The sequence below is a fragment of the Panthera leo genome, chromosome C2, assembly GCF_018350215.1.
Source record: "Panthera leo isolate Ple1 chromosome C2, P.leo_Ple1_pat1.1, whole genome shotgun sequence".
NCBI classification, from domain to species: Eukaryota; Metazoa; Chordata; class Mammalia; order Carnivora; family Felidae; genus Panthera; species Panthera leo.
The window spans coordinates 93,795,006-93,819,238 of NC_056687.1; the positions used below are offsets into that span (position 1 = coordinate 93,795,006).

The 24,233-nt window shown below is 39.3% G+C and overlaps 1 protein-coding gene across 7 annotated transcripts in view; it reads right to left on the minus strand.

The window, feature by feature from the left end:
• FNDC3B (fibronectin type III domain containing 3B) overlaps positions 1-24,233 on the minus strand; it is a 409,533-nt gene that overhangs the window by 166,525 nt on the left and 218,775 nt on the right. For all 7 annotated transcript variants that reach the window (XR_006207084.1, XM_042954945.1, XM_042954943.1 and 4 more), the window contains one exon: positions 2,482-2,558. Coding sequence is in view for 6 of the 7 variants with exons in the window: in XM_042954945.1 (XP_042810879.1) it covers positions 2,482-2,558 (77 nt within the window). In the remaining variant the exon portion in view is untranslated. The remainder of the gene's footprint in view (positions 1-2,481; positions 2,559-24,233) is intronic.

Sequence of the window (24,233 nt, forward strand, 5' to 3'; positions counted from 1 at the left end):
TGTCTGTGTGTGTGTGTCTGTGTGTGTGTGTGTGTGTGTGAGAGAGAGAGAGAGAGAGAGAGAGAGAGAGATTCTTTCCACAACTACATGACAAAATGTACTTTGCTCCTTAGATTTCTTGGTGATGACAAGTCTCTTAAGACATTTTACTCTTGGTTCCACCTTCCCCATTTCCTTGAAGGATATGTGCTGTGCGCTTTAAAAAGATGTTGTATACACATTCTACCAATGCAGAATTTCATTGGTAGAAATGTCAGTTTTCTTCCATATGAACAATTGGTTTTAGGGGTGCCTGGGTGGCTCAGTCGGTTAAGCATCCGACTTCGGCTCAGGTCATGATCTCACGGTCCGTGAGTTCAAGCCCCGTGTCGGGCTCTGTGCTGCCAGCTCAGAGCCTGGAGCCTGCTTCAGATTCTGTGTGTCTCCCCCTCTTTCTACCCACCCCCCCCCCCGGCTCACACTCTGTGTCTCTCTGTCTTGCAATAATAAATGTTAAAGAAAAAAAAATTAATGAAAAGAAAAGCAATTGGTTTTACTCAGACAGACTTCACTGCCAGGTATCAGTAGTATACTTAACGCTGGGACTCTCTTCTGATTCAGGAGCCCAGTCTAAATGAAATTGAACACATGCCTTACAGACTGCTTTTTTCTCTTTTCTCAACTGAGCATCCAAATTATTCCATTTCTACTATCCTTCCAATATCCTCTAGCATTTTCTGCCCTAATTCTCAGTTGAGAAAGTATCGCACTACGTTTCTATCATCAGTTTTATGAAAGCGAGTTTACAGTTCTGCTATTAATCCTTCTACCCAGATTCTCTATAGAAGTTTTCAGGGAATCAGAAATATACCACGGGCTAAAATTTTTCTGTTTTTCCTAGGACTCCCAAACAAACGTTTTGTAGTGAGTGCAATCACAGGAACACCACTAGCAAGGAAAAGCACACTGGAGCTTCTCTGCCCTAGAATGTCCCAACTTTTAACTGCTATTCCTTAAATGGACCTTTAGTGTGTGAAAGGAGGTGTTATTTCTGCTGTCACAATTGTGAGAACTGTACACGGTTCAATGGAATGAAACACTTCCTCAAAATAAATGAGGAGACATAATGGAATTCTACATTCCTGTTCTTTTCTGTTAATTGACTGGTGACGTGAACGTGATCCATCATCGCGTGTCCTGGCTGGAGGGGCCTGCTCTGCACCCTTTCTCCTTCTACTGATTCTTATTTACAAAGACTTGGGTAAAACAAGTCATTTAATTGCAACAGTGGGGAAACTGGCCGACATTTTGACTATTCAAAAAAAAAAAAAAAAAAAAAAAAGATGTCAAATTGGCTCATGTAAAAGTAGGGATGGAAAAAATGAAATTATAGTGGCTGCACTATGGCTCAGACAGTGAAGAAATCGCTAAGTTTTAACATCAGAGAAGGATAAATCTTTGATTCCTGCCTGCACTTTAGCAATTTTCCTATGTAACTGCCAATTTTTTTCACCCTAACAAAATCATTAAAAACTGAAAATTACAGATTTTAAACCACTTTAAAAGCAGACAGAGGAAGAATAGAAAGGGACAAAATCCAGAATATAATCCAAAAAATGTTAATGCAATGATTCTCTTCCATGGGTAGTAAAATTATAAATATTTTCTTTTCTATTCTCTCCTGTCTTTTCTGTTTTTTTTTTTTTTTTTTTTTTTCCTAAGGAGCACAGAATGCTCTCGTAAGCACACAAAGAAAGAACAAAATGGGCAGAGAGAAAAATAGTCAATTCGGCATCTGGAAAGGAAGCTGTACCGGGAGAGAAGGGACGTGCTCATCCTGCAGTGAGCACGGGACAAAACGAAAGTTTGTACAGACATCCACGTTCCAGGCACCCTGAGCGTCGTAAACTTTGTCTGGTTTCTCCTTTAGCATTTATCCTGACTTCTTCTCTAATCCTTCCCACGTACCTCTGAAACCGCTATCGCTTTTTAAATTGCTATTGCTATTTTACTAAGAAAAATTATATCTCAGAGAAATGTTAAGTCCAACAGCAGCCAAGTTCTCCTCTCATCATACTCAACAATTCACCAAGCCCAGGTGAGGACACATTGCAGAGAAATGAGACTCCAATCATAGAGGGGCAGACCCTATTTGCTTTAACAATGTCTCCTTTGGTATTTTTACTAATTAAACCTATCTACCAATTCTTTCTTTCCAGCAAATTGTGGTACAGACAGAAGGAAATCTCTCCGGCATAATCAGGTGTCAACGCACCTTGGCTGAGGACAGCCTAGGCGCCCTACTGTGTTTCTCTCTCTCTGGCTCCCCGGCCACTTAAGAGGCAAGACTTGGGAAGGACTATGTGGTGCTACAAAAATGATGGCAACTCTAGGATTACCCTAACGAAATTACTTTTGAGGTAAGTTTTTAAGTTGTAGCATATATTCTCTTGAAACAACGACAGTGCCCATAATGAGCGGAGAAGTCCATCCAGTGGTTACCTGTGAGATGTAACCTGGAGGCACATGGATGGGGGGAATGGATCCATTAGGTGACATCATGGGAACTTCAGCAGGTCCTATAAGAGACAAGAGTAAGATATCAAGAGTTGAAGAAACACACATTATTCAAAATGATATTGGTGTTTTAAAAATATTATCAAAACTGAAGAGAATTAATTACTTGGACTAATTTTGAGGAAAAAAAATAGATCCTACTGTAAAAGTAGGCATTGTCAGGAACACTCCTGTCAAATTTACCTGGATCATTTCAAAGTAAAGCATTCAGTTAACAAGACATTATTTCCAAAATATTAAATTCAATAAACGTTAACCACATGTCTACGGAAAACAAAGAGTAGCAGTTACTGAAGTCAGTTACCTAAGACATAGTTTGAGTTAATATTTAATTACAAAGAAACTGATCGTCATAAGGTTAAAATCAACTTCTAACACCCTTCCAATGATCCTGTGATTAAATGATTTCCCTAGAAGTGCAAGAAGCTCACGGTCACTGGTTTTTAGTTTGGTAGCTGGCTGCCCTATTTAGCAACCCACCGCCCAAATGTCTGTCCGAAGCTGTGTTTCTAGTCTGAGATGCGACTTCCTGGCTCCAAGTGCCTTGTGTTGTTTATTTGCTTTCTCCTAAAGTGTGTTGTGCTGCGGGCAATTAAAATTGTTTGGCTGTAACAAAAACCAAGAGAAAGACAACACTTTTCTTGGCAAAAGAAGACAGATCCCACTACCCAGTGCTACATTTACACTGGAAGCATAATGCACCTTTCACCTGCGAGTACAATCCAGGGTTATAAATACTTTGCAGGGGAGGCCAGTGCAGGGTGTGTGGAGGGACAAGGATACTGGGTGCCTATCAGCAGGTCTGCAAGTACAGGGTAAAAACTAGGAGCAAGGCAGAAAAGATGCTAATCTTCACGTAAAGCTCCATATGACTAGAGCATTCACTCCAGCTCCATGGACAACATACCAAGCAACTAAACTATGTGATAAGTTCTGAACACATACAAAACCACAGCAGTAACGCACATGCTGACACACTGGCAAATCAATGAAAGCGAAAGACAACGACGACATGAGAGTGGATAATTGCATGAACCCATTCCATTTTTAAGTGCGACTTAAACTAATCCAACCACCAGCCACTGAAGGCACTTTCCAAATCATCTTCCAAATCCATCGTTCTCTTCAGCCTCAGCATTTTGGCCCCAGCCATCAAGGCATTTAGACATTTACTAAATTTTTATTTGACTCACTTAAAAAAACACATCGGCAAGTATTTCAGCCTTAGCCTGAACACTGTCTGTGAAACCCAAGGGTTAATGCACTCAAGCTTTATAAGCAGGTGTTAAAAGCATGGCCTCTGACTGGTTTCAGTCCCTAGCTCACTATTCACACTGGGTGTGTGACCTTAGACAATTCATTTAGACTTTGAGTCTCACTTCTCAACAGTTACAAACGAGAATAACAATTCCTACCTCACTAGGTTGGGTTTAAAGACTAAGCTCAATAATACAGGAAAAAGTGCTTAGAGCACTGCGTGGCCCAATAACGGCTCATCAAAACCGTTACAATTTTTTTCTGTTTATTTGTAACTTACTGCTGTGTCTTGTTTGTTACAATTACACTGAGTACAATTTTTTTTTTTAATATTCCATGTTCCACATGATTCCACAAAATCAACAAGAATACATTTGATGTATTATTGACTTAAGAGGCAAACCTTGCTCATCAGATAAATAACAAATATTTCACAGTACAGACTGTGAACAGAAATGGTACCATCTCCATAAAATATTGCTTTTTAATCATTGAAATATACACCAGGCAAACAGTCTCTTAACCCCAGACATGACCCCTAAAACTGTTAAAGTCATTTGTATAAAATGCTTTAAAGCGTGTAGGACAACTAAGTGATTTACAGCCAGAAAATGTTTTCTTCCCCGCCTTGATTTCGAAAGTAGCCAAATGACTTTAACATGCTTGTTCCCCCTTCCTCTTGTCACTGTCCTCAAACCCTTTCAAAGGGCATTGCAAAATATATAGTGATGGCTCCCAAAACTCAGCTGTGCCTTGGAACCCCAAGGTTCCTCTCCTTTCTGAAATACACCGCCATACCCACAGGCATTTAGGAGCGTAAGAGCTAGCAAAATGAAATCCATTCACAATGGTGGTATGAGAAGTTAAAGTTTCTCCAAATACTGATCTCCTAATCAGTGAGTTTACTGCCTCTGCTGAACTGTTTGTGTTTGAGAACCCCCCTGATATTATTACTACACTTCCCTAATGAAAACAAAGTGCTCTTACTAAACTTCTAGGACTACTAGGTTCCTTTTGATTTTTTAATCAATACCCTTTAATCAACACACAAGACGTAAATGATACAGCTCTTAGAATATGCTGAAAATTATTCTTTTCTTGTTCAAACTAACACTTGATATATTGGGGGAAGGAGGAGGGAGCCACACACTTTTCTTAAACCAATCTCCTCTCTGACTATATTGGGAAAGCACTGAACTATTAAAACTTTTCAAAAAAAATTTGAATTTCTTATGTATTTGGAAGCTTTAATTAAACACTTACGTTACATATAGGTAGATATGCACAGATATGTCTATGTCAATTAAATAATCTAAAAACAAAAGTAAACACATATATACAGTACTTCCAAACTATGGTCAGATTTCTTTTTGGGGGAACGTAATTAAGAAGCAAGCCCAGCTAGAGACCGCATGAACTCTTCCATAGACAGATGAAAAATGTCACATGCACAATTTTTAGAATGGAAGAAGAATGTTTGCTGAGAGCCAAGTAACCCCATGAAAAAAATGCCTTGGGTAATTTGATCAATTTCAGGTTTTAGCCTATGACTTCAAATGTCAAGAATTCCTTTTTTCCCCCCACTGAACAAGATGTGAAACACTAATAAGAACCATGATTGTTTATAGTCATTAAAAAATTTAACTGCAATATGCAAGTGCATGGTCTCCCATCTTAAAAGTCTGCCAGCATTTGTTAATGATTTTTCATTTGCTTATAGCAAACCTTGAACAAGAAAGGCTGGAGAGCAGTGTAGTCAATCAACAGTAATTCCTACAATGATGCGAGGACTATACTCCCACATCAAAGAGACTGAAGGAAAGCCCAGTGTTGTATTTTTAGGACCACACATGTCCATGGAGAGATTCTGAGCTCCTACCAAGGCTGTGAGGACATTCTGCTTCCTCCTGCTACCAGCGACCCCCAGAGCTCACACACGTATATAACCCATGCTCTGATGCTATACTCAGAACCTTCGCCCATTCTGGGGGCAAGGTTAACTAGATGGACTTGAGCTGAGCATACAAAGGAGGGTCAGACACGTAAGAGTGGTGGAAAATTGGAACGCAGGGTATAAATTATCATTTAAACCAGCTTTAGAAAAAGGCCAGCTATAAATAAATAACTATCCCACAATTTTGGACAATTTTAAATGGTATTTTAAAAAGTGGAGTATTCACCAATAGGTAAATAAGCAGTGACTAAACACACTTAGTGTATTTGTCTATAAACTGATACTGTGTGCCCAAATGGCTATTTTCAACAATAGTCCTTAGTAGCAATAGATCACATTCTTATCTTAATAGTCAAATATTGTCTTGTTCAAAAAAGATGTAAGGGGGCTGAAATCACAACATAGCAAGATAAAAGAAACTGAGAAAAATAAAAGCAAAGGCAAAATAATGATGTGATAAAATCCAATAAACCCTATAAAAGTGACCCTCGTGTCTTTCTAAATAGCCAATAGAGACATTCTTGCCAGCAGTGGTCCGAAGGATAAGTCCCTAGCTAGCAGGTAAGCAGATAATTATAGTGCAAGTCACTATCAGAACAAATGGTCTACATCAAAGTGTACTGTGCTGCTTGTCACTGATCTAAGACTGAATATGAAATGTGAGGTTTTCTGATGAATTTTGTAAATGTCTAATAATGAATTTCCAATTATTTATGGTGACTCAAAACATGTAGACAAAATAAGAGATTGTGCAGGCGCTTTGGGAAACTTTTGACATTTTCTTTTTTTTAAGCTTATTTATGTATTTTGAGAGAGACAGAGCGCAAGCCAGGGAAGGGCAGAGAGAGAAGAAGACAAAGGATCTGAAGCGGGATCTGTGCTGACAGCAGAGAGCCAGACATGGAGCTAGAACTCAAGAATCGTGAGATCATGACCTGAGCCGAAGTCAGACGCGTAACCAACTGAACCACCCAGGTGCCCCAACTTTCTTTTTCTTATTTTCATTTTTTAAAATTATTCCACACTGATTAATCACACAAGAGAATGAAAAGGAATACAAAAATAAGGCACAGGTCCTCAAAACAAACATCCTAACTTCAAAGAAACTTAAAATCTAGTGTATACCAGAATCACCTGGAGTGTTTCTTAAATCTAGTTTCTAACCTCTGCTTCCCACAGTTTCAGAATCAGAAGGTCTGGGGCAGGTCCCAAGTATTAGCATTTCTACCAAGTTTTCAGGTGATACACATGCTGCTGTCCAGGGGCCACACGTTGATAACCTATGATTTAGTGGGTTAAAAGATGATAAGCACCCCCAGCTAACATCATACCTAATGGGTAAAGACTGAAATTCCACCCCCCACCCCCCACAACATCAGGAACAAGACAAGAATGCCCACTTTCATCACCACTATTCAACAGGACAATTGGGGGGGGGGGGGGGAAGAAGAGGCATCCAAATTGGAAAGGAAGAAGTAAAACCAGATCTACTCACAGATGACATAATCCTGTATGAGGAAAATCCTAAAGATTCCATAAAAAATTACTAGAGCTAATAAATGAATTCAGTAAATTTGCAGGGTACAATGCAACACATAACTCAATTGAGTTTTTATACACGAGCAATGAACAATCTGAAAAAGAAATTTAAAAAGACCAATTCCATTTACAACAGCATCCAAAAGAATATCTAAGAAATAAATGTAACCAAGGGGGGTGAAAAACTTTGACACTTAAACTACATTACTGAAATAAATTAAAGACCTAAGTGGAACTAAAGAACACCTAAATGAAGACATGGGATGGAAACTTAGTATCGTTAAGATGGCTACTCAAAGTGATCACACAGGCAATGTAGTCTCCATCAAGATTCCAGCGGCCTTTTGGGCAGAAATGGAAAAGCTAATCCTCAAATTCATATGGAATTGCCAAATGCCCCAAACAGACACAAGAATAAATTCGGGCCTCTACTTGACATCATATACAAAACTTAATTCAAAATGGATCAGAGACCTACATACAAGAGCTAAAACCATAAAACTCTTAGAACAAGACAGGCTACATTTCATGATGTTGAATTGGACAATGAATTCTGAGATCTGATATCAAAAGCACAAGCAAGAACAACAACAAAAAAACCTGGAATTCATCAAAATTAAAAACTTTGGTGCAGAGGACATTTGTAAGAAAGTGAACTCACAAACTACAGAATGAGGAAAAATATTTACAAGTCATATATCTGATAAGAGACCTGCATCCCAAATATATAAAGAATTCTTACAAGGCAATAAAAAAATAAACAGCCCAATTTAAAAATGGGCAAAAGGCTTGAATAGACATTACACCAAAGAAGATATACAAACAGCCAACAAGCATGACATGTTCAACATCATTAGTCATTAAGGAAACACAAATTAAAACCACAATGAGGTGCCACTTTACGCCCACTCCAATGGCTATTCTCAGAAAAATGGAAAATAAGTGTTGGGGAGGATGTGGAGAAATTGGAATTCTTGTACACTGCTGGTAAGAATGTAAAATGGTAGAGTCCCTGTGGAAAACAGTTTGGTGCTTCTTCAAAAATTTCAACATAAAATTACCATATGACCCATCAATGTAACTCCTTGGTATATAACCAGAAGAATCAAAAACAGGAACTCAAAGACATATACACACACATTCACAGCAGTACTACTGACAAAAACCAAAAGATGGAAAGAGCCAAAAGGTCCATTCAAGTATGAATGGATAAATAAAATATGACAGAATACAAAGAAATATTATTCAGCCATAAAAAGGAATCAAATATGCTACAATGTGGATGAAACTTGAAAACATTATGTTAAGTGAAAGCCAGTCACAAAAGATCACATATCATATATAATTCCATTTATATGAAATATCCAGAATAAGTAAATCAAAAGAGACAAAACTCAAATTTGTTGTTTCTAAGGGCTGAGGCAGGGGAGGGATCTAGAGAGAAACTGCTTACTGGGTGCAGGGTTTCTTTTAGGGAAGATGAAAATGTTTCAGAATAGAACTAGTGATTACACAGCACAGTGAATTTACTAATTTACTAAATGCCAATGAATTAAAAGCGTTAACTTTATGTTATGTGAATTTCACTTCATTTTTTTAAGATGATGAGCATATAACCAAAAAAAAAAAAAAAAAAAGGCGGGGGGGGGGGGGGGGGGAAGATAGTAAAACTGGAGTTACTAACAAATTATCGAAAAGCAACAGAGTAGCAGTCTCCTAGAGGACATTTTCATTCCTCATACATTTGTATTTGGGAGGATGCTATTTCAAGATGCTGTGCTATGCAAAGACCAGTAAGATACATTCTCCATCCTCAAAGGACTGATAGTCTAATTATGGGGATACGGACATATAAACAAACGCAAGGAGGCATTTCAGGCGCTGTCTAAATTCAGCAAGATTTTAAAAGATTATCAACCCCTGGACACATTAGTAATTACAGAAATAAGCATTTAAAGGGCCCTTTGGATTTGGTAGAGTAGATTTAGTCGCTTCTAATTTTACTTTCCTTCTGGAGTAAATTTTGTTGTTCCTTAAAACGCTGCTAAGTCATTTTTCCGTTAGGTGTAATTTTCATACAGAAGCCAGGTATAGATGGCACATTTCCATGGCTCAGATAGGCTGGTCTCTCTAACCTGGAACTACTTCCCAGAGGCATTCTGCCAGAGAGGAAACAGGCTGGGAGCAGCAGAATCTGAACAGCGTGAGGAAGAAAAAGTCGTGAATCTAAGGAGGCCTGGGTTTGAATGAACCTTATCACAGTCTAGCATGACCTTGGGCAGGTTTCTTAAAATCTCTCTGGTTAGTACATTTCTGACTTAAAAAAGGGATGACAAAGGCTATTTTCAAGGTTGTCCTGAGGACTGCAAGATGTAACGTATGTAAGATACCCTAGCATGGTGCCTGGTCAAGTAACTGTATTTGAAAAGCAACTTTACCATTGTGATGCTAGAAGAAAAATACTGTATGAATAAAGAGATTAATAGTGTGCAATCATTCACCACAGAGACAAATAAAGAATTACAGTTGCTCAAATGAGCAAGTTAATTGTTTTGTTCTTGACATTTTTTTCTTCTAAAAACACATTCGCATTCTGTACCTTGGAAATAGTATCCTCCATTAAAAAAAATGTAATATATTCAAGATATATCAATTGTGATTTAAAAATAAGAACCAAAATTTAAAAAGGGAAGGATGCATGCTTTCCCAGAGTTATCTACTTCTCCATCCTATTCCTAGCTCTCTACCTCTCCCCAAATTACCTGTTATCTTTCCCTAATTTCTAGGAAACCTTAGAAAGTTGGGTGTGCCTAACTTTCAAAAGTCCTGAGACAGCTCTAAATCAAAGGATCAGCCCTTGTTTTCTGCAAGTCGATCCCCCACTTGTCTCTGACATTGGCTTCATTACAAGAATTTCTAGTCTGGCTCAGCCATTGTCCTTAAGAGTAGCAAGTGACCATAACAACAAATTGCCTAATGACTAAACATTCCTGCTGAAATCTTGTAGTCAACCACTCCACCAAGAACCAAAACTGAATTACTGATAGGATTCATAAATAATGGGTCACCACCTCTTATCACTTAACCATTTCAACACACAAGGAGGTGCTTTGTTAGTTATCTGGCCTGCTTTGCCGATTTGAAATGCAAGTCTTTCCTTTCCAAATGTTTCTCTTGGAACCTGTTTTCCTGCTTAGCTGTTATAAGGGCATGGGGAATTGGAAGACAAGGGTTTAATTCTCACATGAGACTAAACTGCCGAAATCCCAATTTTCTACAATTTCAATAAAACTAAGATATATCTACCCAATTTACCTTATCAAGTTGTTTTAAGGCCTAAATGCTAATAAAATCCACATAATTACTGTGTGATCAGAGTTAATATTTTATTGAACTCCATAAACCCTTATCGTACGAGATGCCATAAGGAATTAAAAGCCACAGAGAGGATTTTACAACACGTATGTTAACAATAAACTACTATAAATAAGCAGCAATTGTTTTATTAGAGGCCAAGAGCTCTAGAACTGGAAGATAAAAATTATCCATGGGGTGGGGAAGGGAAGCACTGAAAACTCTCAGTGACTGGGGCAATCAAGAGTCAAATCAGTTGGTGAATCCGTTCACAATAGGCATGATGATCTAACAGTTTTAAAAAGAACTTGATTTAAATTCAGGGCTTCAGAAATGCACACTAAAACTGTCCAAGCTACTAGTACCTTGAGAGGCCGGTAACACAGCCCTCCCCTCCTGATTTTACAACTCTTGATTGTTGCTTTGTTCAGTTCAATAAACCTTTGCTGAACCCGGTCTAGTTGCCAGAGCCCGTGCAGGATGCCAAGGACACAATGACATTGAAGAGAACAAGCATTTCTGTTCTTAATTACGGAGAGAATGGCATGCAGAATGAGTAATGCGCAGGTGCACAGAAGTGCGTGGGGGGAGGGGGGAACCCAGCTTCGTGTCCTGCGTTTGGCCTGAGGCTTCTGTGACAGACACTCTGTAACTCAGCATGGAGTCAGGCATATAGCCCAGACAGCTCAAGCAGCGGGACTATTTGGTGCAACTCTGGTCTAGCAATAGAAATGATTAAAGAATTATATAGAAGGCCTATGAGAAATAGTTCAAGAAGTTGCTCTTTGGGAAAAACAAAACAAAACAAAACAAAACAAAAACAGAAAACAGTGTGCTCACAACTGATGCTGAAGCTCGACCTCCCAAGGTCTCTTGGCCCCGCTTTCAAGTTCACCTTTACTGTCTTATCCAAATGTGGAATATATGTTACCAGTCTACAGAGGAAACACATCCAGTATTACCCTGCTAATTCAACTATCTAAATGAACACGGAGATTCAGTCTGTCTTTGTTTTGATTTGTAATGTCAGGTTTTAATGGCAGATAACCCATGGACTTGCTTATTTATACTTAAACCAGAACTTTATAATATAAACTTCAAAGCTCTCAGGAATGATACCAATACAACTCAATAATACTGAGAAAGGGTTTCTGATATTTTTAAAAAATTTTTTTAACATTTTTTATTTTATTTTTGAGAGAGACAGAGACACAGTGCAAGCTGGGGAGGGGCAGAGAGAGAGAGAGGGAGATATAGAATCCAAAGCAGGCTCCAGGCTCTGAGCTGTCACCACAGAGGCCGATGCGGAGCTCGAACCCACGAAACTGTGAGATCATGACCTGAGCTGAAGCTGGCTGCTTAACCAACTGAGCCATCCAGGCGCCCCGGGTTTCTGATATTTTAAAAAGAAAAGCCTCTGCAAATATTAGCAGCAAAGTTAAAGGTATCAAAAAGGGCATTAAGCACTTTATTTCAAAGCCTTCTTTCCCAGCATATGTTCTTTCTTTTTTTTTAATGTGTATTTATTTTTGAGAGAGGGAGGAAGAGGGAGGGGGGAGAGAGAAAGAGAGAAAGACAGAGAGAGAGAGCGAGCGAGCAAGCACGGGTGCACCAGAGTGTGAGTGGGGGAGGGGCAGAGAGAGGAGACACAGAATCTGAAGCAAGTTCCAGGCTCTGAGCTGTAAGCATAGAGCCTGACGTGGGGCTCAAACCCACAGACTATGATATCATGACCTGGGCCGAAGTCAGATGCTTAACCGACTGACACACCCAGGCACCCCAGCCCAGCGTATTTTCTATCATGCCCCTCAAGAGCATTAGCGAGAACCCTCGTCCCTTCCCCACACACGGTAAAGAGGACCACTTCACCCAACAGCTGGTATTCCAACTAGTAACAAACTCAAGAGGGAGTTACCAAGAACAGTGAGTCAAAAAAGCTGAGCATAATTCCAGTGGAGCCCTCCCAAGCAGTTCTCATTAAGTGTAAAAATTATTTAGAGCAGAGTATTTTAAATTTCATTCTATATGTCCCAAGCTAAGACACAAACTGCTGTTTTTAAAGAAAAGCATTAAAGGCTATTAATTTTATAGGGAAAAGGATCAGAAAGATTGTTGATTAAAAGGTGATGGCTAGGAGAGCAACTGAGGATGTGCCAGCAGGAATGGGCAGAATTTATTCGCTGTGGCCCTGACGATTTTAAAGGGGTTGCCTTCATTCTCTCACCAGTTTTCACTGCTCTCCAGGAGGGTTAAAAGGGGAAGAGGGATGAATAAAATGTCCACTCTTCTTTTCCAGACCCCCACTCCCACCCCAAATGGCTGGCCACAAGGCCCTCCTCTCCCAGGGGGGGACAGAACAGTGAGCAGAATACAGGACAGCAAATAGTTTCTTGCATAACAACTTTGTGAAGCACTCAGGGGCAAGCGTGCACTTCCTATGCTATCTGTGCTCTGCTTCACAATTCCAAGGTCATGCTCTAGTGGGGCAAGTCTGAAAAAAGTACCACAATTATTAACCAGACAATATGTGATTTCATTCCTTACAAGCCACTGGACATTATTCATGTTACAAATGAAAGAACATTAAAAACATCACCCACCTGAGAGCTGCATTACAAATAACACTGATGTATAGCTTTACCCACGTATCATTACTCAATGTATTGAGGCGAGTGCAATTATCCATTGCTCTAATGAGGTTTACAAACCAAACCAAAGAGGATCCCCTCGAACTATTCTCAGGGTAGCAGTTTCCCTTGCAAGAGAGCTTGCCGAAAAGGGAAGTCTTTGCCAACACTCTAAAGGCATTTTATTGACAACATCCCAACACGGTTTACTAGCTTAGTTCTTTTAACTCACGCACCTGAAATCTCAATGTAAGAGAGCAATATCTGAGATCCATGGAACAGAACTACTTTCAAAAAAGCAACAGTTATTATGGAAATGGAATTAAAAAAAAAGGAATTTAATGTTTCATAAGACACCAATGACAGTTTACCTGCCCGACGCCATTTTCTCTCCAAGCTAGGAGGCCTGCTCCCGCACTCACAAGTTCCCAATGTCAGACTGGAAATTGTCTCTCACAGCCAAGACCAGCAATCTTCTGAAATTAACTTAATTTTACAAAAGTGTTTTGATTGCTAATAAAACTTCTCTAAATTGTCCGGTGGCTGGGATCTAATAAGGGGTTTTGAAATGACAAGTTCAATTTATAGTTCTAGTCTCTGCCTTACCTAAACCACACCAAGGAAGCCAGGAAAGTAAATGAGAGTTCCTATACACCAGCCATGTTTACACAGCCTGTTGCTTTCACTCTTTTGTTTGTATGTGAAAAACAAAGGGCAGGCTGAGGACTGACAGTAAACAACACCACAAATAGGTTAGGCTCTCTCATTTGAAGTCTGATCAAAGGCAGTCAGTAAACACCTCTGAGTGAGTAACTGTGGGAAGGTTGGGTCACCCTGGCCAGCTATTTTCTCAGCTATAAAAATGTGCTGACACAGTTACTGTTTGAGGGGCAGCAGACTGCTTTATGGCATAAATACTTTCTAGTCCTGGCACAGTGGTTCCACAGAAACAATCTGACTGAACAGGCTACAATTTCACTCTCAAGAATGAACCCTCCCATCACTAAGGGGGCCTGAGACAAAGGAAAATAAAGGGTCTATGTTTAGGGAACAGGTTACCAGGAAGGTGTCCCCACTGATACGCGGCTATTTTTTTCTAAGCTGAAAAAGCAGCAGGCTTCTCAAAGAATGGATCTATTTTGAAGTTATCTCATCCAGACACCTACCAGCCCTCAGTTTGCTAATCAGGAATGACCAAGACTAGGCCTACACCATCTGAGGATCGGTAAGAAGGGGAGAAGGAAAACTGATCAATATGTTCAATAAAAACAAACAAAACTACATCCAAATGGGAATCTCACATCTGGTACTAGCAGTGGTTAAACAAGACCATAACACATGCAGATATGCATGATACACAAAACATGAGCAAGTCAAAAATCCCTTCAAGGTAAAATATTAGGACTGTACCCCTTCCTTTCTAGACATTCCTATTCAGATTGAACTGTGAGCATCAATTTTTGTCTTTTTCTCCATCACTGCCTTTGAGAAACTACTGTTGTTGTGTGACTTCCCTTCCCCCTGATTTCACCTATAAAATAATCCCCAGGTATGTCTGTGCACCTGTCCTGAAGTTCAACAAGACACTCCTTCAGCCTCATACTTACCAAGGAGTACCAGGTTCACTTTTATTTATTTATTTTTTTTAAAGTTTTTTTTTTTTTTTTTTTTTAACGTTTATTTATTTTTGGGACAGAGAGAGACAGAGCATGAATGGGGGAGGGGCAGAGAGAGAGGGAGACACAGAATCGGAAGCAGGCTCCAGGCTCTGAGCCATCAGCCCAGAGCCTGACGCGGGGCTCGAACTCACGGACCGCGAGATCATGACCCGGGCTGAAGTCGGACGCTTAACCGACTGAGCCACCCAGGCGCCCCCCAGGTTCACTTTTAGAAGACGAAAACAATGTCAAAATATTTGATTCAAAATTTCCCAGCCACAGGTATGAGGTCAGGTCTGTTGGGCAATGTGTTGCTAGAACTAAGTGAAGGCAGGTAATGAAAAGGAAGAGTTTGGGATAGAAAGTTGACCCTCTCTTTGAAAAGAGGGGAGGATCTAGACAGATAACCTAACATGGAAGAAGGGGTAGGGGAAGCAGGAAGAGAAAGCAACCTGGTGAACTTAGTCGGGGACAACTACAGACCAGGCAGAAAACTACACTCAGAAAATATTATGGCCCCAATTAATCTCAACTGAATTGTTTTCCAATTCAATTGACACATTAAAAGGTCTGTGGTGACGGCACACACACGATATTTAAAATGGCAACATATAAAAAGCATCACGGGAGGCTGGTCACTGGTTCATTTCAGCTTTCAAATGGAATTTTTAAAAGCTCTTCTCTTCAATGTACTCCCCACCCCCAAACCAAGTGGTGCTCAGTGGAGACACGGGTTCCCGTCTGCAAGGCCTTGGGCAATTCACTTAACTGTTCATGTCAACGGTTTCAAATACAAAGTGGAAAAAAAAAAAAAAAAGGAACCTAATAAATTCTATGTTTCCTTCAACAGTAATATGTTACATGGCACTGGTGTCATTTATATCTATGCTTGCAATTCTACAAAACAGCTGTTGGTTGACAATCCCTAAAATCCTTCTAGCTAGGAGCCTCAAATGTGAGTTACATTAGAGTCCCTGAGGCCTGGGGCGCCTGGATGGCTCAATCAGTTAAGCGTCCATCCAACTCTTGGTTTCGGCTCCGGTCATGATCTCACAGCTCTGGAGATCAAGCCTTGCCACCAGGCTCTGTGCTGACAGTGTAGAGCCTGCCTGGGATTCTCTCTCTCCCTCTCTCTCTCTCTGCCCCTCCCCACTCATATTCTCTAGAAAGAAGGAAAGGGGTGGGGGAGGGAGAGAGAGAGAAAGAGAGAGAGAGAAAGAGAAAGAAAAAGAGAGAGAGAGAGAGAGAGAGAGAAAGAAAGAAAGAAAGAAAGAAAGAAAGAAAGAAAGAAAGAAAGAAATGAATCTCTGAGGTCTTTTGGAAATGTCAATTTCCAGGCCCCTGGAATCTGCTTTTCTTTACAGGCTGGCTACCTGTCCCTTCCTCCCCACCTCCCACCAACCACACATGGCATTGATTTTGATGTAGGTACTCTATGGACCAGTCACAGGAATAATGGCCTAGAAAAAGCACAATAAAGAGGCACCTGGGTGGCTTAGTTGGTTGAGCACCTGACTTCAACTTTTGCTTAGGTCATGATCTCACAGTTTGTGAGTTCAAGCCCCGGGTCAGGCTTTGTGCTGATAACTTGAAGCCTGGAGCCTGCTTTGGATTCTGTGTCTCCCTCTCTCTCTCTGCCCCTCCCATGCTTGTATGCTTTCTCTCAAAAATAAGTAAATAAACAACAACAACAAGACAGAAAAACGATTTTTAAAAAAAGAGCACAATAAATAAATAAAAGGAAGAAAAAAATACGCACATACAAGAACCTTAAAACACATCTCATCTGTACTTACTTTAAGCAAGCTTAGCTGCCTTTCAATTTCAGCACGACATTTAAAAGTGAAGAGGGAAAACAAGACAGCAGAGTTACATTTTATCCTATCGATGGGTATTTAATTGATTATATGTCAACAAAGATGACTGCAATTTGGTAAGAACTAGTCCTCCAGGTTTAAGGATAATAAAGCAACCATCAGTATACTGCAAGACAACAACAAAATGACCACAGGATTTCCTGTGATACAGACTAATAATAATACAGGCTTCTGAAGAAACAGTCTATGTAATCAATCCATTCATTTACATGATTACTGGCCACCAGTGATAGTTTACTATGAAACTCAGCTTACCTAAGAAGAGGTAAACAGGTAGAGCAGTTGATTAACTTCTTTAGAAATGTTTTTAGTGGAGAGCCAAAATCAAAGAATCAGAATTCCCCTGGGGTGGGGAAGGATCTTAAAGGTTATCCAGTCTAGTTCCCCCTTTAAGGATTGACCTGCTGAAGAAACTCTAGCAAGTGGACAGAATACTTCAAGTAATGTAGAGTTTGCTTACTCAAAATGTAGCAGATTCCATTTTTTAGCAACCTTAATTGATAAATGGCTTTCCCTTTGTTAAAAGGAAAACCACAGGCCCAAAATGGCGTCACTTGGGTTAAAGCCCCAAATCTGTAAACCAAGACTTAATGCCTAACCTAGCTGCAGTTTCAGCCCCTCAGGAACGTAACCTTTAACCAGTCAATCAGGAATTTTCTGGCAGGCACCAATAAGGTAATCTGTCATGTGGGCCCTCTTCATCCCTCAAAGGAAGATAATGTAATCCACCTACTGAAACCCTTCTGTCCTCAAATGAAGATGAGCTCAACTGAAACAATACATTCTTCTGTTGATGATTCCTTGTCTTAGCTTTGAAAACCTTTCCCTTTCTACACCTCTTTGGAGTTCCCATCTACTTGCTAGATGGGATGCTGCTCATTTCATTAATCGATTAATAATGCCAATTAGATCTCTATAATTTACTCAGTTGAGGGGTTCCTGGGTGGCTCAGTCGGTTAATAGACCCTTTCTTGATTTCAGCTCAGGTCATGATCTCACAGTTTGTGAGCTAGAGCTCTGCATCAGGCTCTGCAATGACAGTACAGAGTCTGCTTGGGATTCTCTCTCTCTCTCATTCTCTCTCTCTCTCTCTCTCTCTCTCTGCCTTTTCCCAGCCCCCCTCCCCTTCTCCCTCTCAATAAATAAACTTAAAAATTTTTTTGTTAATGTACCAGGTTGAATTTTTGTTATTTTTAATAACCTGTTAACAAACAGAAATCTGAATTCTCTTCCTAACAAACAGACTAAATGTAACCTCAATCCCATAAAACAATTCCTTCAGATACTTGGAGAGTTAAATCTTATCAGACCTCCTCTTCTACAAATCCACTTGGGATTTCTTTCTATAAAATGGCTTCCAGTACAAGCCAGGTCAAGATGGATAGCTCAGGTCAAGATCCCAGGATCAGAAGATGGAGCTTCGTATTGGGCTCCTCACTGAGTGTGGAGCCTACTTGGGATTCTCTCTCTTCTTCTCCTTCTCCCTCTGCCCCTCCCCGCTCATGTGCTCGCTTGCTCTCTCTCTCTCAAAAAAAAAATAAATAAATAAAAGACTTCCAACTGGATTCCCATGGGTAACTCTAATAATCTACCTTTCTAAGGCCCTTTTTTAAAATCAGATTTTGGAAACACTGCAGTCTATCACTCTGTAAGTACAAGATGTGGATTACCATCATTGCACTAGCCTACTCATTGGCCGGAACAAACCACCTCTCCCCCTCACTATGACCATCTGACCAATGAGAATAAACTGTCAAATCTTCCACCCCTCTGGTAACCCATGGGCACTTGGGGACTCAATCCACTGTCATTAGGCAGAGTTGAAAACAGGGTACTGACAAGTTCAAATCTGAAGGAGATCATGATGTCACTGTTTTTTCACTAAATTGCACTAGGTTATTGATATCATTTGGTATTCAAGTCAGCACTACAGTCACTATTTAAATAGATTTCATATTTATATGCTGTGAGTAATTCTTATGTTGTAGGAAATCTTTTAGATATGTTTTTGGGTGTGTGTATGTACATTATCATATGAAATCATAACAAAGTTCACTTCCATGAAACAGTTTTATTATCTGTAACCGTAATTCAAAAGTTTCTGTAACAGAATAGTCAGGCACTAAAGGACAAGTCTGATTTAATCAAGATACTTTCTAATCTTCAATCCCAATTTTTGCATGTGTCAGTGGCAAATTTCAGCTCTAAGAATGTATATAAAAATAATGACAAAAGGGGCACCTGGGTGGTTCAGGTGGTTTAGGGTCTGACAGCTGTCATGATCCCAGGATTATGGGATGGAGCCCCAAGTCAGGCTCCACAAGGAGCATGGAGCCTGCTTGGTATTCTCTCTCTCCCTCTTTCTCTGCCCCTCTCCCCCACTCGCATGGGCGTACCCTCTCTCTCTCTCTCGGAAATAAAAAATAAAAATAATGACAATGATTCTACATATGGATAACCCATCTAAAAAGCAAATAACTTCTTAGCTGACATTTCTCTTATTGGAGACAGGAAAAAGAATGCTTTCTTCCCTAAAACTGAGTTTATTCTCCTCAATATTCACACCCATTTGGGTATTTACATAAAGAAATCTTTTCATTTTTTACACATGGCTAGAAAGTTTTTTAAAAGTACCACAAAAATGTAGACTCTTAAGAATAAATATAACAGCTTATAACGTAGTGGGGAGGGGGGTGTCTGTAAATACTTCCCTAATTAAATTTCATGAACTTTTTTGAAAGTACCAATATAATTCATGAAATATTCTGGAAAGGTTTTACTCAGAGATTTTCCTTTTGTGAGAACTTGTTTCTTCATTTTACCCTAGTCTGTATGGGTTGTTTCATGAAGACTGTTCGTGGTATAATCATATTGCTATGGGCTTATAGCAACTTACAAAACTCTTAAACTGATGAGGGTCACAAAGCGATTACCCTTTTGAAAAATAAAACAAAAGTCATTTGTGTTTATTAGCAGTCCAAATCTGGAATCCCTACTTTGATCCAGTAGAATAAGAAGGGGGAAAAAATGATGCATCTTTTTATGTATACTACAGGGTCATTCTTTTATAAATATTATTCTGCCAAATCTAGGACATCATTGGAAAGATGCAAGAAGATTTTATATGTTACTAAAAAAGACAATACCACTGCCTAAACTGTATTCCATTGACATTCAATCAATTGTAAGATGTTTGACAATTTAAAAGATGTTAAAATGGGAGTGGAAGTGAGCGCTTTTCATTAAAATAAAAAAAAAAATTTTTGAGTCATAGAGAGAGCATGAGAGGGGGAGGGACAGAGAGAGAGGAGGACAGAGGATTGGAAGCAGGCTCTGCGCTGAAAGCAGTGAGCCTGATGCGGGGCTCGAACCCATGAACCGTGAGATCATGACCTGAGCCAAAGTCAGATGCTCAACTGACTGACCCACCCAGGTGTCCCGAAGTGTGCTTTTCAAAAATTAATGAAATACAGTATACAGTTTGAGAATAAATAAAGAAATGAGCAAGTTCTTACACCTAACTTAGAGAGCTATCCAACAGTCCAAAGTTGCCCAGTGAGCACGTTAAGAGCTTCACGGACACAATCACAATATTTGGTTGTGAACAGCCCAACATGCATCATTCAAAAAACCCAGCTTTAAGTCTGGTGTCTCAGAAACCACAAAAATTCAGTTCCTGCACAAAACTTTCAAAATGCAATGATACAGTAGCACCTAAACACATGTACCTGACCCTTCTCTCCTTTTAACTTCAAATGAGGATCCATCACACTTTAGTTGATCTCTTATACAATATTCCTATAACCAATTCTTTCATCCTAGTTTAAATACCAAGAATTTTTATATTAATTTCTTAATTATCTAAAATTTACACAAAGATGAGTCATTATCCCCTTGAAGAGACCGGCAGTCTCACTACCCACTAAATCTAAAATTGAAGGTAATTTCTAAGATCAGCCATGAATCTAGGGTCCTCATATTCTGAACGCATACAACCATTGGTTCAGAAGTCTTAGCACAATTGGTTGGCAAAGCAAAAATTACTTTAAAAAAAGTTTGGCATCCCTGGGCAGATGGAGTATAAACAGTGCTAGGAAAGTTCCGACATCCCATAAATTCTACAATACGTCTGATTTGTATTAAAATGCCATGTCTTACAAATACATGTGTTTTCGAAAACTCAGTCTCAACCTAAGGAAAAATATTGTTTTATCCCACATTTGAAAGCATTCTACATCCCTCTTAGTCTCATTAATTCTTGGGATATAATAACCAATAAATGATTAATACTTTCTTCTAAAAAATTAAATTATACTCCATCTTCTCCATTTGCTTCCTACCTACCCCTGACCCTGTCCCCCTACCCACAACCTCTGGATGAAGGCTATATGGGAAGGAGCTTAAGATAAATACATGTATTATTATTCATGTTTTCAAGAAGCCATTTCTGACAGTGGACAGGAAGTATGTCTACCTAACCTATGATTGCTGTAACCACATGGTAAATTAACGTTTGAACTACTATTGTTCTCTGGTAGTTGGAAGAAATGCCAGGTTCCTTCAATTTGTGCTTTATCATATCCTCTGTTTTCTTGCTCCCAGGTACTCATATCTAAATATTCTTATTAGTGTCAGCCAAATGAAAGGAAATAAAAGTTCCGATTTTAACTGCCAATGTGCAGTCCTAACCTGGGCTTTACAGAATGAGAATTACCAGGAAGTTAAAAGACAAATCTTCTCTCTAAAGACTCTGGAAAAAGAATTATTGTTAATGCCCAAGTTTTATTTAGTTATCTTTTAATGTCCTAATTTTACTAAATTCACTACTCACAAAGTGATTCGTGACATCTGGAGAAGTCTAGCCTATCAAAATTTACCAAATAGAAACCTACCTAACCTAGAAGCATATATACACAAAAGCAAAAAGTGGTCACATCTGATCCACAGATGCTTTGGTCACTTTTTCCCCCTGTCATTTCTCTTGTTGATTTGATATTCGTGGTCCATTTGCTCTAGATGATTGGGGAGGGAGTGCAAATAATGCTATCACTTCTTTTTTTTTTTTAATGTTTATTTATTTTTGAGAGAGAGACACAGAGACAGAGAGAGAGAATGAACGGGGAAGGGGCAGAGACAGAGATGCAGAATCCAAAGCAGGCTTCAGGCTCTGAGCTGTCAGCAGAGAGCTCGACGCAGGGCGGGGCTCAAACTCACGGATCGTGAGATCATGACCTGAGCCCACGTCGGACACTTAACCAACTGAGCCACTCAAGCACCCCTCAATTACTTCTACTTTTGAGTGCATATCAGGAAAAACTAACACCAAAGACGTTTTCTGATTTCACATAAATTAACATCTTTAGTTGCACTTTATAGACTAATCCTAAGACAAACAGAAAAGACTGCTGAAAAATGGATGGCTACTGTGAGAATATTAAGGTGGTGGTGATCATAAATGTTCAGAAAGCTGGATAGAGAATTCTCTGGGTGTGAGGCCAAAGCTCCACAAAAACAGGTTCAAAACGGGTGAAACAGACACAAGATACATAAGTAAAATAAACAAAACTGACAAAGGCAAAGGCGGCCAAAACCAAGCTTCCTATAATGAGGCAGAAACCCGTGCTATATTTTCTGTCACGATGTCTCTCTCGAAACAAAGGAAACTTCAACAAACTTTAGTGTTACGGCAAACCCAATACTAAAAATTCTGTAGAAGTTTCATGGGCTCAACACATTTGTAAAACTTTTTATATCAGCTACAGGGCGTACAACTACATAAAGCATCACAATATGTGTGATCTATTTATATGTTTTATAACTGATTTTGTGGAACACAGTCTCTAGGATATACTTACAAACGTACTTTTTGATGGGCTCCTAGAAATAAGTGACAAGACTTGCCTATCGTTATTCATGCAAAACTACTTTGACTCCTCTTTAGGAGTCACAGGACCTCCTCCTCTTTACTTGGTGCAACATTTCAGAAGACCAGTAACTACTAAAATAACATTAGTGAGCTGCAATAAATGTAACTCCTATAAAAATCATCCTAAACTGGTCAATTTCAATAACCTCTACTGTCCCTTGAGCAAAACTAATTATGCTCCAATAGTCACATTACCTTATAGCAGTAAAAGTCTAAAAACATTGCTTCCAAACCTTATGCTCCTTATTACTCTCTCTCATCACATCATAAAGGAATATATGGTTGAATAATTTGTATATCTGCTTTTCATTTTTTTTTATGTACAGCGCACAAATGTATGCAAATAGCCTGATTTTATACTAAAACAGCTCAAAATGATTCATTGGTTTTGAGTCGACCATCAAGATGCCAATTAAGCACTGAACAAAATGTATTATCACCCAACCCTATCTACTAGACCACAACAATATCATTAATCAATTTACAATCATAACTACCAAGGAATAAGTTAAATATGGAACATCTCTCTGATAAAAACAGAATCAGGAGAGGGACAAATTCCTTTACCTATAGAATACATTATCTTTCTGAAGTGATCTCAGCTTCCTAGTACTTGCATTTTGAGCAACTTTAAACATTTATCCAAGCCACACTTGAAAGCAAAGGAAAGGTAAATTGAAAACTGCAAGGAGAATGCACATTTTTTTTTAACATACAGTGTTTTATTAGTTTCAGGTGTACAATATAGTGATTCCACAATTCCATACATCACCTGGTACTCATCGACAAATATACTCCTTAATCCCCATCACCTATTTAACCCATCCCCCACCCAGCTCCCCACTGGTAACCATCAATTTGTTCTCTATAGTTAAGAGTCTGTTTCTGGATTTGTCTTTTTTTTCTCCCTTTTGCTCATTTACTTCTTAAATTCCACATATGAATGAGATCATACAGTATTTGCCTTTCTCTGACTGACTTATTTTGCTTAGCATAATACTCTCTAGCTCCATCCATGTTGCTGCAAATGGCAAGATTTCATTCTTTTTAATGGCTGAATTATATTCCATTGTAGATATACAGACATAGACATAGACATAGACATATATTTAGATAAAATCACTTCTTCTTCATCCATTCATCAGTTGATGGACACTCGGGCTGCTTCTGGAGAGGGCAGGTTGCCTTACTGGTCCACCAGAGTAAAACAGTTCAGCAGTAAAACAGTGCAGCATAGATACTGGGGCCACGCTCTCCTAGATTTAATTCCAAGCTCCACTAGTTATTAGTTGTGTGACCCTAGGCAGATTACTAAAGCCCTCTCTGTGCTTCGTTTCCTCATCTAGATGATGAAGAAAGCCACAGTTCTATAGCTGGGAAGAAGTGAGCTAGATGGAAAGTACTTAGAAGAATGCCGCCCACATGCTTGGCTCCACAACCAGGTTAGCTGCTGTCACTGCTATTACGCCACAGCCTCGGCCACCA